This window comes from Teleopsis dalmanni, chromosome 2, assembly GCF_002237135.1.
Source record: "Teleopsis dalmanni isolate 2A chromosome 2, ASM223713v2, whole genome shotgun sequence".
Lineage (NCBI taxonomy): Eukaryota > Metazoa > Arthropoda > Insecta > Diptera > Diopsidae > Teleopsis > Teleopsis dalmanni.
The window spans coordinates 75,222,624-75,238,453 of record NC_051847.1 but is presented as its reverse complement, the minus strand read 5'-3'; the positions used below and the strand labels follow the sequence as shown (position 1 = coordinate 75,238,453).

General features: G+C 28.0%; 1 protein-coding gene across 1 annotated transcript; it reads right to left on the bottom strand.

The window, feature by feature from the left end:
- Positions 1-4,892: 4,892 nt before the first annotated feature.
- Positions 4,893-15,047, bottom strand: LOC119685259 (segmentation polarity homeobox protein engrailed). Its single transcript, XM_038099499.1, has 3 exons — positions 13,733-15,047; positions 7,338-7,435; positions 4,893-5,262 (listed from the first exon to the last, which is right to left on the bottom strand). The coding sequence occupies exons 1-3, from the start codon at positions 15,045-15,047 to the stop codon at positions 5,014-5,016; spliced, it is 1,662 nt and encodes a 553-aa protein (XP_037955427.1). The 3' UTR covers positions 4,893-5,013.
- Positions 15,048-15,830: the final 783 nt, after the last annotated feature.

Here is a 15,830-nt window from a genome sequence, read left to right as displayed (position 1 = left end):
TTCAGATTTACATATGTTTCTAACTAGATTTATCTAGTAGAAACATTATTCTCTTAGAAATCATATATGTATTGTAAACAAAAATATAGCATTTTAAATGCTCTAATGAACCATTTTAAATAATGCAAAATAATTGTTCAATTACTTCACTGTAGATAATGTAATAGTCCCTTACAATTATAACAACAACTTTCTTCTTGTTCTAACTACTATTAGATAGATCTGTTGTTGATATTGTAGTTATTCGAAGCTGCACCCAAAGTTAGAAAGGCGCAGCTGCTTGTTGGCCTAGAACCATTGTGTGGCTTGGAAGGAGTAACTATATTTCATTAAACCAGAAAGAAGAATAGAAACAGTGAAAGTTTTACCGGAATAATCCACCAGAGCTAATACAATCGAAATCACTATAGGGACTTTCAACCTGAAATAGTTGGAGAATTGTATGCAACTAAGTAAACATATTTTAAATATCATTTCAGGAATTCTGATAGGGTTACGTAAACTATTACTTTTAAAATTGGTTTTATAGAAAATTGAATAACCTCAAAACACGACCTAATTGCACATCTCATATCTAATGAAAAATTAAAACTCTGTGATGTGGACTCAATACTACAATTCATGGAGGAAATTGGATTCAGGAGAATACTCTAGGTCCATAACAGATCACAATGTTCAAAATAAATAAAAAAAAAAAATCAAGAAGCAAGTACAAAATAAAGTAGTTAAACATTAATCATGAAGAAATGTAAATTGTTAAAATCTTTAACTAGTGAAAATACTTATGTGAGGTGTTAGGTGCCGGGCTTATCGACAAATGCCGCAGTCATATTGTAGCCCAATGATATTATGGGTCCTGAGCCGTAGAAGTTATGGCTGGATCCTTACTTTGCAAGTTTACCTCCCTTTTCGTTTTACTCAATACCAATGTGTCCTTCAACCCATATGACTGTTACCTCATTTCCATGAGTACATTCTAAGAGCTTTGTGACACATTCTTGTACTAAGCTGGTGACTACGCACATCTTTTGCATGCTTTTGTTCACTACTTGTTTGTCCAGCAAATCTATTTAAAAAAATGAGAACTATAACTTTTTCCAGAAAATTTTTTTCTTTCACATTATAAGTTATACATACAAAGAAAACAAGAATTCTAGAAGTTGATAATAGATTATAGAGTGGCTAATAGTACATACATATAAACCAGTGAATTCAATAATTCAAGATTGCTCATGGACGCTGTTGAGTTCTTAAATAATGCTTTGGGAATGTGCAGCAAGGAACATCAATCAAGAACTAAATTTTCTATAACTTTTTCTTGTAAATATGGTAAATTTTCAATAAATACGATCTTGGTCAAAAAAACCTGGAGCTCCACAACCAGAGACAAATTGAATAAAATTACCAGGTGTTATGTGTTTAGCTGAATTACTAGGGTATCATATATTATATATTGAAGTGCTACTGCGTAGAAAACTAAAGAAAGAAAGAAAATTATTAAAAAACAGGGTCTAGTATTATTAACGAAGTATTAAAAAAAGTATTGAACAAGGAAAAAATGGTCACAGACATTTTTGTGATCTGAATAATTTTAAAAAACCTAGACTGCAAGGTTTCGATATATTCACCGACTATTTGCGACATTTGTCTTGAATTCAAATGTTAATTATGGGAAACTCCCAAGATGACTGCCGCAGGTAGTCGAAATATCGGAAAATAATTTGAAAAGAAAATGAAGTTGTATTCTATTTGAATGCGTGATTAATCCGTTTTGTGATAAGTTTATCATTTTTAATCATAGAGATAAATAAAATTTATTCATATGATGAAGATTATAAATTCTCTAAAAGTAATTCGGACCTTGAAACAGGATTGCGATAGGTTCTTTTTATAGAAACAGAGTTTTACAATAAATACATAATAATTCCTATCAAAAATTTAAAGCATGAGATAGAAAAAAATTATCAATACTTATTTTAATATAAGGTTTTTATAAATTAAAAATAAAGTATTTTTACGCTAAAATAAACTTGCTATTATGCTAAAATTAAGTACAACATGTTGTATATCAATAGGTGTAACCAAAGTATTGCACATTATATCCCCTGCACCCCTTAAAATATCTATTTAAAATAATTGGTAAAAACTATGTGCATGAATTTCGGTACAATAGGACTCTTTTGCCCGCAGTACCGACTTTTGGGCAATTTCAGGACAATGATTTGCAATGCTTGCCACCTATAGTTGATATAAAACTCCAAACAAAAGTATATAAATATATTCTAAAATATTCTAAACAAATATATAATTCTCAAACTGTTTAATTCAAATCTTGATATAAAAAAGTCATGTTCTAATCATAAATGTTGAATTTGAGTTTGATATAAATAATTCATATGGAATATTTACGACGTCCTTAATTCGCTGGTGGTCTACTTTTAACACTGGCTATATATTGGAAGAAAAAACATCCTTAGCTGTTTTTTATTATCCTTGTTTAGAAAATTCTTATTTGGATAGTGCGTTTGTCTATTATGACTGGTATCTCAACATATATTAACTTCTGTCAATTATAACACCGATATATCTTTTTGAAGTTTATGCAAATAAGGGCCATGTTATTTAAAGTGTCATGGGCACGCACGGTTGCCACTTGACAATTTTTTTCTGTACCATAATTGGTTCATGAAGGTACCATTTCCGTAAAAGAAGATCAAATTTTTCTCTATTATCTTTAAATAAGAAAATCCAATATATGTAAAATGTACAGAAGATATAAAACAGTACAAGTCTTTTTATCTATAACCATTTTATTATTTATATAATCGGACTATCTTTTGCTGACCATACATAGTGCTTATCTCTTTTATGAAATAGTTCTTTGCGTAACATAGTGTTATTTCAGTTCTTAAAATCCATTCTGATTGAAATTTTCTTTTATCTTTTGCACCCGCAATATTTGTACTAAATCAACACCTAAAATTATATTAGTTTTAATTATATATATACATACATAAATTTTTATTTACTTCTGGTCACTGCCACCGCTATCTGTAAAAATAGCGTTGCAGCATCCCATACATTACCACTATTATCGGCTGGTTTTCCTTTACATAGAAACCTATGTAGTGATGTGACTATATGATATATCTGTTAATATACTTATAATTAAATTCAATTTCTTATCCATGTTTCCTAAAGGGCCTTTTTATTATTTTTAATTACTTTATTTATAGACTTTAAGACTATGGAAGCCTTAATTGAAAACTCAGCATTTATATATGCTATTTAGACATGGAAATACTTGTACAATATATATGCATAATAAAGTTGGCGCTTAAAAAAATACCATTTCATAAGAATGAGTTCTAGAGTACCACATTGAAAAAAATACCAATTTTAGTACTAAAGTACCGCATGTGTCCACCGTGGTCACAGGTATGGCAAGTGTCGACGTACAGATAGCCCCGGCTTTTATGACGGAATTTGATCTGACATATTGCTTTTTCTCTCAACTCTATTACTGTTGCACAGCTTATGACCACGGTTGCCACTTGAAAATTTTTTCCTGTACCAAAATTGGTTTAAAAAGGTACCATTTCTGTAAAAAAAGGTCCAAAATTTTTTTCCGACCTTTTTATTTTTTCGTTCTGTGTTTTTCATAGTGTTATAAATGAACAAAATATAAAATAGTGCAAAGTTGCATTTATAAAAAAAATTAATTAGAAATATCCATAATAAAGTTGGGTCGTCAAAAATGTACCATTGTTTAAACATGAGTACTAAACGAAAAAAAAAGTACCAATTTTGATAGTAAAGTACCATATGTGGCAACCTTGCTTATGATGTGCCCGTAACACTCTATATAACAGCGTTGTTCTTAAAGTAGTAGGTTAGGTCTAACATAACCTATAACACCAATATACCATATCTTCTTCAAAACATGATTACGGGATTTTTTTTTAAATTTGTAATGTATATATCATAGTATATAAATAAATTAAGCATTTTTTAAACGTCAAATCAAAGCGTATTGCTATTCAATGTCAATTCTTACCTAGACAATTCCATTATAAAGAGAGAGAGAGCCCGTAAAAACCTAAACAAGAGGAAACTCCATTTGTAAAAACAAGAAATTAAAAACAATAATTTATATATTATTTGCATTTGCATGAAACACTTTATTTTTGATTTTTAATTAAATTTTTATTTTTTAATATTTCATATCAGTTTTTTTTTCATAAATAAATTTAAAAGCTAAAAAGCTAAAACAATATATATAATTAATATATATGTATATGTTTATGTATATACATAACTCTTGTAGCTAAACGTCTTAAATAATACAAAATAGGTTTCACTTAAAACTAAAATTAAAATTTAAATTAAAATTAATTTAAATTAATTTTTAATTTATAAATAAAATTAAAAACTATAATAATTTTCATAAATATCTATAGGAAAAGTATATATATATATAATACAAATATAATTTTGAAGTTGTTAATAATACTTTGAACATTTTTCTTATTTTTATATTTGATTCATTATTTTTTTTTTTAATTTGCAATGCATTAAGCAATTTCAATAGAGTTAAATAAATATACATAAAATATTTACAAGTATTTGAAGAGGAGAAAGCGCAGCTTGATTATTAGTTATAGAGTGAATTTAATTATATACAAGAGATATAATAAAAAAAAAACTAGGTGAGAGGTAAAGTAATTTATTTACAATTAATTCAAAATAAAAAAAATAATAATAGGAAAAAGTAAATGAAATGACATACGCACTTTACATTTATATCACATGATAATTTGTTCGTTTTGTTGTTGTAAATTATTTATTTCGATCAAAAAATTTTGAAACAACAAGAAACTTGAACTCTACGGCTTTTCAAAAAAAAAAAAATACTTTTTTTCTTCAATTATTTATTGCACAAAAATGTTGCTCCGCAGTATAACGCGAAAAGCTGGAAGCTTACTGGAACCACCCATTTATATTCTTCACACCTTAAGGAATTTGTCCATTCATACGCATTTCCAGCTCTTCTTCTTCCTTTGTCAGTGGTACAGTAGTGTGATTGTATAGACCCTGTGCCATCAATTGTAATGCTAAAGGATTCTTTGATCCTGTGGATTTTTTAATTTTAGCACGTTTGTTCTGGAACCAAATTTTTATTTGCGCTTCATTCAAGCCCAATTCTGAGCTCAACTGTTGGCGTCGACGCTCGGTGAGGTAACGATTTTCATTGAACTCACGCTGCAAGTAGAGAAAAGAAAGGAAAAGATTTTAGTTTTTTTTTCTTATTATTTATCTTTTTTTTGTTTTTATTTTGGTATGAAAAATATGCAGAAAGAATCAATTATTTGCGGTTAAAATGAAAGAAAGGATAATGTCAGGTTAGGAATTGAAAAGAGGCTAGAATATATGACCATAACTAATTCCCAAATTGGATGCATGTTACTGATATGTTGTTGAGACACACATCATAGATTCGAAGATAGGCGAAATAGTAAGAAATTGTGGTTTCTTATATGAGAAGAAGGAAGGAAAAGAAGACTCTCTATATTGAATGCTACGCAAAAGAGGATCAAAATCTTAAAAAATCACAAAGCAAAACGACGGGTGGCAGACGAAATGAGTGTAAATATTGTGGCATTTATGGAGGTGGGATTTTTTGACTCCTATCGTTTTATTGGCACTTAAAAATATTTAAAATGTAGTTGTTGTCATAAAAGATACTTCCTTCAAAAATAAATTGATGTATGTAAGAGAAAACATTTAGTTTACTTTTTATGATATTTGGAAAACAAGATAATAAAAAAAAAATTAAAATTAAAATTGTTTTCAGATGTGATGTTTTGACATGTTTATTAAAAATATGTACTTTCAACTGAAATTAAAATAAAGAAATAACAAACTGATTCAGTAATTAAAAAGTATTTATTAGCATTTTGCCAAAGATGTTGTAGAGAATGCTTTACAACACAGATTGTTTTAATAACAAATATATTATTTTATACATAAGTTGGCACAGGAATCTATCAAAATCAAGCAATAAGCCCACTAAGATTTTGAGAAAGCGTAGTAGGTTTAATAATATGCCAATATAATAATAATAACAATAAATTGGTTATGCTATAATTATTATATCAGTTATATGTTAACATATAATTGAAGAAATTTATAGGTTTCAATTCATTGGTTGTCACGGAAATCTATTAAAAGTGTCAAGCAACAATATATACAAGAAACATCAATTAATATCACTATATTCAATATTTTGCATCTCTAAAACACAATTGATATTTGGTAGTATTGTTTTTATCTTTATTCTCAAAATTTAAACAGGAGTTGTTTGTGTAATTCCTTAGTGATTGTCGATGAGCATTGCTTCGCACGCTACAAACCAAAAATTTTCCCGTTAACACGTCCGCATTTTGATAATAATTACTTGTGTGAATACTCTTATTAAAAATTTGATAATCAAAAAAGAAAAGACAGCATACTTCAATTGTTCCAACAATGCAACAGGAAAATAATACACCACATAAACACCAGCCGCAATAGGGAATGATAGGACATATTTTAAGGACACCATCTTAAGAAATTTGTCGTCAAGTACTAGACTAAAGTCTATAAGTATATAGAGGAGAAAGATGATAAAAAATTATGAAGCACCATACTATTGTATGTGAGGCTGAAGAAACATACACTCTTGGAAGAAGTTGAAGCGATTCAGTTATAAACCAAGTTGACGATAGTAATGCTCATACGTATAGAGTGCATCATAATAAAGAATTGTGCGAAGTTGAAAAGTAAATAATGTGTTTGAACTTCAAGAAGTTAGAAAAACCAAATATGATACTCATATTAAATGTATAAAGAGAATATTGATACTATAGACATATACAACTTTAATAGCGAATTATGTTCTTCACTTCAAGAATTTAAAGCAGCCTAAGATGATATATTAAGTAGAATAGAGTATTGTGAAAAGTCAATTAAGAAATGATATTTAAAACGAATATATGTATACAAAAATGGTTATATGCCAGGAATCGCTTTACTAAACTTGTCATAAATTGTTGTAATTATTCTTTGCTCTGTTTTTATTTTGGAATTTTTAAAGAAATCAAATAATATACCAAACCAAGTGAACCAATTAAGGTACTGTGTGTCTGTGTATAGCTGCTTCGGCATATATTTTTAAAATAAATCTTCACTGTTTTTGTTAAATACTATATTTTTGGAATTTTTAATTTTTACTCTGAATATTTTTGTAGCAGTTATTAGATCTGTAATAATATATTATTTTAATATTTGGTACTTACTTTTAAACGCGCTAATTGTTCACTGGAGAAGGCGGTACGCGGTCGTTTTTCATCATTATTTTTGTCTTTTGGTTGCTTGGGGCGTCGGTAACGGGGTCCTGAAAGAAAGAACATAATAAAAATTATTACAAAAACATAATTTAAAAGTTATTAATAATAAAAAATTTTAAATTATTATTTAAAATATAATTGATATTATTTTTTAATTTTAATAAAATTAATTAAATGTGATTTTCATAATCTTAAGTCATTTTGAGTTAAAGACAGATTTATTTTAATTAGACAGAAAATATTTGAAGGCAAGGAATTTTATTTTAAAAATTACAAAATAAATTTACAACTAATTTTTAAAATAACTGACCTTAAGTAATTATTTAATAAAATGATTATCCCATTTTTATAAAATTGAACGCTATTTATATATTTAATTTTGATTACACTCTTGAGTTTTAAGGGCAGATTTTATTTAATTTAAACGGAAAATATTTGAAAGCAAGGATTTTATTAAATAAAATATTAAATATTTTATTCATTTAGTATATACTTATAAAGTTTTTCATGACATTCATATATATAAATATTTACATACATATCAATTTTAAATTGTTTCTCTTATTTTCATGCCACTTTCATTTCGCTTTCAACTTTTATTTAATTAAACATTTTCACTCCCACCATGTCAGTTGTCAACTTGGTGCAAGCCCATTTGTACAGTACGAAAGAAAAAACATTATATTAAAATAATTTAAAATGTATACAGTAATAAATGCAGCTCTATGTGCATATATTGTATTGTATATGAAATATACATAATAAAACATTTATTTTATTTCATGATTTTTCTTTATTTCTTTTGTTTTTGCAACGCCTTTTCACAGCTTTTGTATTTTAATTAAGTCTGCAAATCAACAACAAAGACAGCGACGACATTTTCTTCTATTAATTTGCGTTTTTTTTTAAATATAAATAACGTAGTTTATTATATATATTTTTTATATTCTTTATTGTTTTTGTGTTCTTTGTATTTTACTCTTTATCTGCACATTTGATTTATTAATATTTATTTAAGCATTTGACATTTGCAACGCGTCAAATTTATCAAAGTAGCTAAACGTAGTATGAAAAAACTATTTTCCACATTTATGCTAATTAATTAAACTAATGATTTAATTAGCATTTTTTTCTGTGTATTAAAGCATTTTTTTCTGTTGCTATTAAAAACAAGGAAAAAAGAAATATTTTAATAAAATTTTATAGGCACAGAAATCTTATTAAAAGTACAGCGAAAGACAGCGCAGAATACAGGTTGAAACGCCACAACTAATTTGTCAGCTGTCAAAATTTTCATAGCAGCTAATAAACGGGAGAATATGGCGGACACACGGACCAGGGTTGTTGTTGTTTTTTTCTGTTTTGTTAAGGCATGCCTGCCGTGGTGCTCTCTACTGTGGTATGTCGGGCCTTGCGTGGCTTTACTTGACGCTTGTTAATTCGTAATATTGTTAATTAATGTGCCTTTTATTTCGGCTGACCGAATTGCTTTTGGTTGGTCTATCACTCAGAGTGGTTCGATTTGGTCTGGTTTCGTTGCATTTCATAGCAAAATTTTCTGATCATTTAAATGAAAAGTGTTTTTTATTTATATTTTCTTCTCTATTTATTAAATTTTATTTGAGTATTTTTTTTTTAATGTTATGTATAAATCAACAATATTTTTGATATTTAATTTGTACAGTTTTAATATTTAAAATCAACCGTTCCCAAAAATGGTCGTACGTTGCAACTTCACTTGTCAAGTTTTTGAGGAATTTCAGTTACTTAATTATATCATTAAAACAATTTATTATTTTTTTTTTTTTTGAATTTTATCAAAATTATTACACTCCATAAATAATTATTTCACTTGAAAAAGAAAATATTTCATTTTTTTACATAATTTTTTAATGAAATATTTACTTTCAAACAAGTTTTTATTAAATTGCTTACAATTTTGTCGTTTATAAACGTTAAATTTTTTTTAAACAATAAATTAATTTTGATATTTCGAAATTCAAAAATTTATAAAATAATTTTTAAAATTTTTTAATTATATTTTTATTTATATTATATGCGTATGAAAACATATGTACCATATACCGTATTTATCATTATTTATATTATACATCAATATAATATATATAACAATTATCATATTTGTACTATTTATGTTATTTATATCTTTTTTACAATGTTATATCAAATAAATTATTTTAAAATTAAAATATAAATATAAGATAAGAAAAAATAAATATTATTTTATATTGAATATTAAGTTTTATGTTAAAATGTTTATGTATAACAATTAACATACCCTATATAAGTTATTCATCTATTTTTCGATTAATAGATATATAGTATATGTCATAAAATGTTGAAATAATAAACTACCTTAAAATTAAAATATAAATATAAGATAAGAAAAAATAAATATTATATTATATTGAAATTTAAGTTTTAAGTTAAAATGTTTATGTATAACAGTTAACATACCCTATATAAGTTATTCATCTATTTTTCGATTAATAGATATACAGTATAATTATAAAATGTTGAAATAATAAACTACCTTAAATTTAAAAAATAAATGATAAAAATAAAACAGTGTATTCAAAAATATTTACAAAAAATAAAAGAAGTTTAAAAATATATTATTGAATAATGCTTATAGATATATAAAAATAAAACAGTGTATTCAAAAATATTTATAAAAATATTATTAATCTAAAAATATATTATTAAGTTAATACTTATAAATATATAAAAATAAAAAAGTATTTAAAAATATATACATGTAAATAAAATTAATCTACGAATAAATTACTGAGGAAATACTTATTAGTAAATAAAATTAGTACTTTTATTTATATGTTACTTCCTAATTTTATAGATAAAAAAGTTTTCAATTATGCGCTAAGAATATAAGTAAACAATTAAGTAACTATTTAGAAAATACATATTAATTTAATCATTTACGTAATATTCTAAAAATCTAGCAATAGAATATTATGTATAAATGTTCATATATGTAATACATATTATTAATTAACAGATAATAATTTTAAGTAATGTATAGTATATAATTGTAATATTATATGCAATAAAATACATAGTATTTTATTTTTTTAGTTTTGTACCCTTATTTTTTTTTTTTTTTAAATATCAGCCATTATAGATATTTTATTATTCAAATATTCTATCAATAGCTATTAATTTCAAAATATACTTTTAAAAATATTTCATAACTTCTTAATTTTTATTAATTCTTTTAAAACGCTTGCAAAAATAATCTTATAACGTTTTTAAATAAGAAATTTTTAAGTTTTATAAATACATATAGGGGCACAATAGACTTGATGGTCGCAGTGCCATATACCCTTAACATATCCTTATTATAGAAATTAAGGAAGTCATGATTGATAAAAAATTGGGGTTTAACCTAACCATATTTGACTTTATCAATAAAAGTATATTTTGTTGTTTAATTATTCTTTTCGAGCATTTAATATGCGGAGAGTTCTTAGTATGGGAAAAATATCTTCCTACTACACCATAGGAAAAAAAATTCCTGTACTAATTGTTAGAAATACAGAAGAGACAACAAAATTTAGTCGTTTACAATCATTTTCATTTTATATATCATTTATTTTTATCAGATAATATTCTACTAATACTAATATGATATAAAAGCTTTATCCCCTTAAATTCAGCTACCAAAAAGGTTTTAGAAATTACTACCTAAGTTTTCTGACCTCTTTAATCAACACATAAATTTAACAACAAAATAACTATAAAATAGTAGCGATTATTTCCTGAATATATAATAGAATAATGAAAAATGGGTTTCAATTTGTGGTTTTCATCCATTTACTCGTAAATGGTAAATAAATACAATATAAATGTTTAATTTTCTTTTTGCAATTGCTATTACTCGTTGCATGTACTCGTTAGTAATATTTTTTCCCCTGTAATTCACACGATGTTGTAATTATTGTATTACTCTATTACTCCGGAGGCTATAATTTAATATTAATAAGCAAATATAATAGTAGAAAATGTCTTAATAAATGAATGCAATTATTTTTTTCTTAGTCAATTGCAATTTAATTAGTTATAATTTTGAAACTACTCGTCAACAACTATAAACTATTAGTCAGTTTAATTGGTTTGTTTAGAGTTTTGTAAAAAAGTCGGAAATTTTAATTTAGTATATGTTTTTCTTTCCATTGTGTTATTGATGTTTCATTTATTATTGTTTAATTTATAAATTATAATACTATTTAAAATTAATTAAAAATTACGTTGATTTGGCATTCATTAAAAAAAAGAACAAAAAAACATTAATCACGCAATAAATTATTATTATTGACTTCACAATAATTAATTTTGGAAATTTTTTATTTAATTTTGACTTTTTTTTACTTGTACTTAATACTTTATGTATTACTTTATATATTATTATTAGTTGAAATTGTTTAGAACGTCGATGAAGTGTGACTACTTATCAGAAGCGCTAAAGACACAATTGTGAAAGTGGCTTGCCTCATAAGTCGATCAGCACTAAATTAAAAACCCATTCAAAGTCATAAAAATGCACTTAACTCATCAATTAACACCACGAAAAAAGTACATCTAACCCAATAACAACTAGTGGAAACGAATCTAAATGGATCTGTATCACAGCCATTCATCCACAATAAATAGTAGATAAATGCGCGGCGCTACTTTAACGCTGCTTAGACGAATTCTCCGTTACTTATCTTGGGGGGAACACACACAGCGTTTGTTGAGTGTTCCCTGTGTTCCCTTGAAATGACGCACGTGTCGGTATTTTAGACGAACCAAATCTTACTACACAGATTTCTTCTGCTCGGTTATGCTTCTTCTTTACTTGTCCTTTTCATAAGTCATATACATAGTATAAGTTCAATCGTTCGTTTCAAAATGACCTTACAATTTTTTATTTTAATTTTTTTTATAATTTATTTTTTTGGTCAATTTTTTCTGTTATTGTTTATATATAATAACTGTTATGGATAGTTACTATCTCACAGATTGTCCTTGTTCTTATTGTTCCTGCTGTTGTTGTTTTAGCTGCTGTTGTGACATTTAATACGAGTATGTCGGCATCAAAGATAATTCCTCCGGCAGGAGAACAACACCAACACTGCATGTGTCGTATAAATTTCAGTCATGCACCGCAATCGAAAGTCCTTAAACAGTTTTGTATGTTTCTTCCTTTCATTATTTATGACTTTGTAATTGTTTGTGTGTCCTTCAAATTTAAGTCAGTTTATAGAAGAATATCCCAGCAATTCTTTTCTTTTTTGTTTATAATCAATAAAAAATGAATTTAAGTAGTTTACACCATAAAAGACTGATTAGAAGAGAAAATTATTTGAAAAATACCGACTGGTATGTTGGAGGTCCTATCTGAAGGAAGAAGAAGCCTTGAAGTAAGGCGAACACTTAACGATAAAAAATGTTGTAAAAGGATTGAATTCATTGATTACTTAAAAGTTCTTAACATATATATATTAGAAATAATTACACCCTTTAGATATCGGCAAGAAATAATAAACTTCTTTGATCTCATTATCTCGAGAACATAAACAATATATACAATATATTTGTTTATCTGATATTTAGCATTTCCTAGATTATACCCAAACACAAAAGAAGACTGATAGAAATTTTATACTTATGAGATAAATGACTACTATGTGTTATAATAAGATATATAAAATTTATGTGATTATGTGATTTTGAGGATTACGTAGATTTTACCCAATGCCACAAAAGGACTGAACTTGTGATTTCTTACAAATGCGATAACTGACTAAAATAATAAAATATTCTGAATATAGTAAACTATACATATAACCTCTAGATTATAAAGTTATGGATTATTAAAAACCTATTTGTTTAGTTGATTTTTAGAATTTCCTATATTATATTGAAGCAATTTTAGTTTCTTAATTTTTTGTTCGATAGTATTTTTCTGTTGCAAATACTTCTAATAGACCCCACTTACTTCCTATTCGTACGATTTCTTTCGTTTCTTGCATCAACCTATTTATTGGAATCATCTTTTAATGAAAGTCTTACACAATAGCATTAAATCTAATCATATTGGAATATAAAGAAGTTGGTCTTTTAAGAGATCACATTATTTATCAATGTTAATACTAAAAATAGAAACCCCTTTCTATCTATACTACTTCTTTTCGTTTATTGATATTTCTTGAATTTAGAACTCTTCCGATGAAAACTTTATTCAAGCATATTTAACATAATTATATTGACTTATTATATATGTAATCATAAATAAAAAAAAGGATTATAGTTTATTAACTTACCAGAACTTGGCCGATCACTGTAACGCGTGCAGTACACCCACGCTGGCCACATTTCATTTTTGCCACCTTCTGTTGTAGTCGAACCAGTCTCAGAGCGTGTGTCATCTGATGACTCCATGCCAGAATCTCGACTAACAGCCGATGGCGGTGGTATAGGTTGTGGACTGCTACTTTTGCTTGGCAAACGACTTGTAGGCGATGAGTTCAAGGAACTAACAGCGGAAGTACTTGATGAAGCAGTTGAGATAGTTGAAGCATTCGATGCAGGTGGCGGACTGGATATACATGTTGTAGCAGCGGATACATTGGAATTTGCAGATGTAGCTGGAGTGGGCACAGATTGACCAATTTGTGAGACGGCCTTACAAAGTGAACCCAAAGCTGATTTCTCCATATTTGGCTCAATATTCTTACCGCTGTTTGGAGGAATGACACCGTTACGACGCATACGACTATTCACAATTTCTTCATGTATGCGAGGATAGGCAGCAGGATTAAAGCAATTCAAGAAATTAGCACGTTCAATCATCATAGCTGCGGTGGCAGCAGCAGCTGCTGCTTGCTGCTGTCGACTAAATTCCAATAGATCGACACGTGTAAAGGCGGAAGGTGTAGCTGTAGCGGCGCGTGCAGCTTCAAAGGGTCGAAAGATACTCGAACTGTTGAGATTCGTCTGTTTTGGCAACAATTTGGCACCCTCAGTGCCGCCAAAACGATCACTTAAAATATTGGAAATCGAAAAAGCCAAAGTTGGTTTCACGGATTGTTGATGTGCCGGCGGTGGTAGTCGGGCAGCGTTAGCATTTGTATGCATATCATCAACATCATCCACATCAATGTCATCATCCTCATCTTCGGTTGCAGTGCCGGCGGTATTTAACATATGTTCATGTTCACCATTAAAGCTGTCACCCATTATAGAATCACTTTCTTCTTCTTTGATTGTAACAGTTGAGGTGGGTGTGGAAGCTGCTGAATGACCGCCAGGTGAAGCGGCAAGACGTTGTTGTAACGCTGCCGCATGGTTAGCCGCTTCGAAGCCTGGATGTTGAAAGGCTACGCCTGCGGCATTTGCCAATTGTTGTTGATGTAGTTGTTGTAATTGTTGTAGGTGATGCAAATGTTGTAGTTGTTGTTGTTGATAGAGGCTTGCGGCGGGATGTGGTAACATGTTGGTTGTATGTGTTGGACTCTGTGTAACGGGTTGATGCAAGCTCATATCAAGTATTGTAGCGCCGGTTTGATAATGTGGGGACTGCGGTAAACCTGGTGGACTCGGTGCTGATTGTGGACTGCAGCGATCCTCTAAGGCCATTTGTATTGCAGTGAAAATAATTTTTTTTTATTTTTAATTTGTGTACGAAAACTGTTTTTTTTTTGTTCTTTGTTTATTTGCACACTCGTCACTAAACGTTTTTAATGTTGTTTATGATTAAATTATTATAATTTTTTTTTTTTAAATTTCACTGCACGATTAATTTTTTCACAAAACAATACTATTAATTATTTTGTTAACTCTATTTATAAATTAAAAATTTTTTATTTAAATATTTGTTTTATTTTTTGTTATGGTTTGTTTTAGTGATTGCTTAATTAAATTATTCGTTACTTTCTTATGCTTGGTACTCACTAACGACTGCGACGCACACGTCTGTTCACTGCGAACGCAACGAGTAAATTAACTAATCATAGCTGCTTATCGTCTCACTGAGGCAAGTAGTCTCGAAATTGAACTGTTAAACCACCAACGAACGAGCATACACACACAAACTCAAGTACGCAATTAGACAGAGACAACAGCGTGCACAAATAATAAGCAGGCAAGCCGATGTGTGTGAGTAACTCGATGTATGATCAACTAATATAACTGACTGACTGACAGCAATACGTTGTGATCGATTACAATGACGGATGTTGACTGAACTAACAAACAAATTACAGTTCCGAATTTCCGTCCATAATTGTACGAGGCTTATATGCTGGCAGTGTGGCGACTGTGCTTGATTTGCAAACTAACGAGTCGTATGTATAAGACGATTTTACTGACGATGTGACACTCACAAATGTCACCTGTAATCTGACAGCAACTCAACAAACC

What these genes read in the sequence shown, in the direction of transcription:
- LOC119685259 (XM_038099499.1), bottom strand. Translation starts at nt 15,047, where the DNA reads ATGGCCTTAGAGGATCGCTGCAGTCCACAATCAGCACCGAGTCCACCA. An exon ending in CAGTGATCGGCCAAGTTCTG is followed by an intron (nt 7,436 to 13,732) that starts GTAAGTTAATAA and finishes TCTTTCTTTCAG; the next exon opens with GACCCCGTTACCGACGCCCC. An exon ending in AACAATTAGCGCGTTTAAAA is followed by an intron (nt 5,263 to 7,337) that starts GTAAGTACCAAA and finishes CTCTACTTGCAG; the next exon opens with CGTGAGTTCAATGAAAATCG.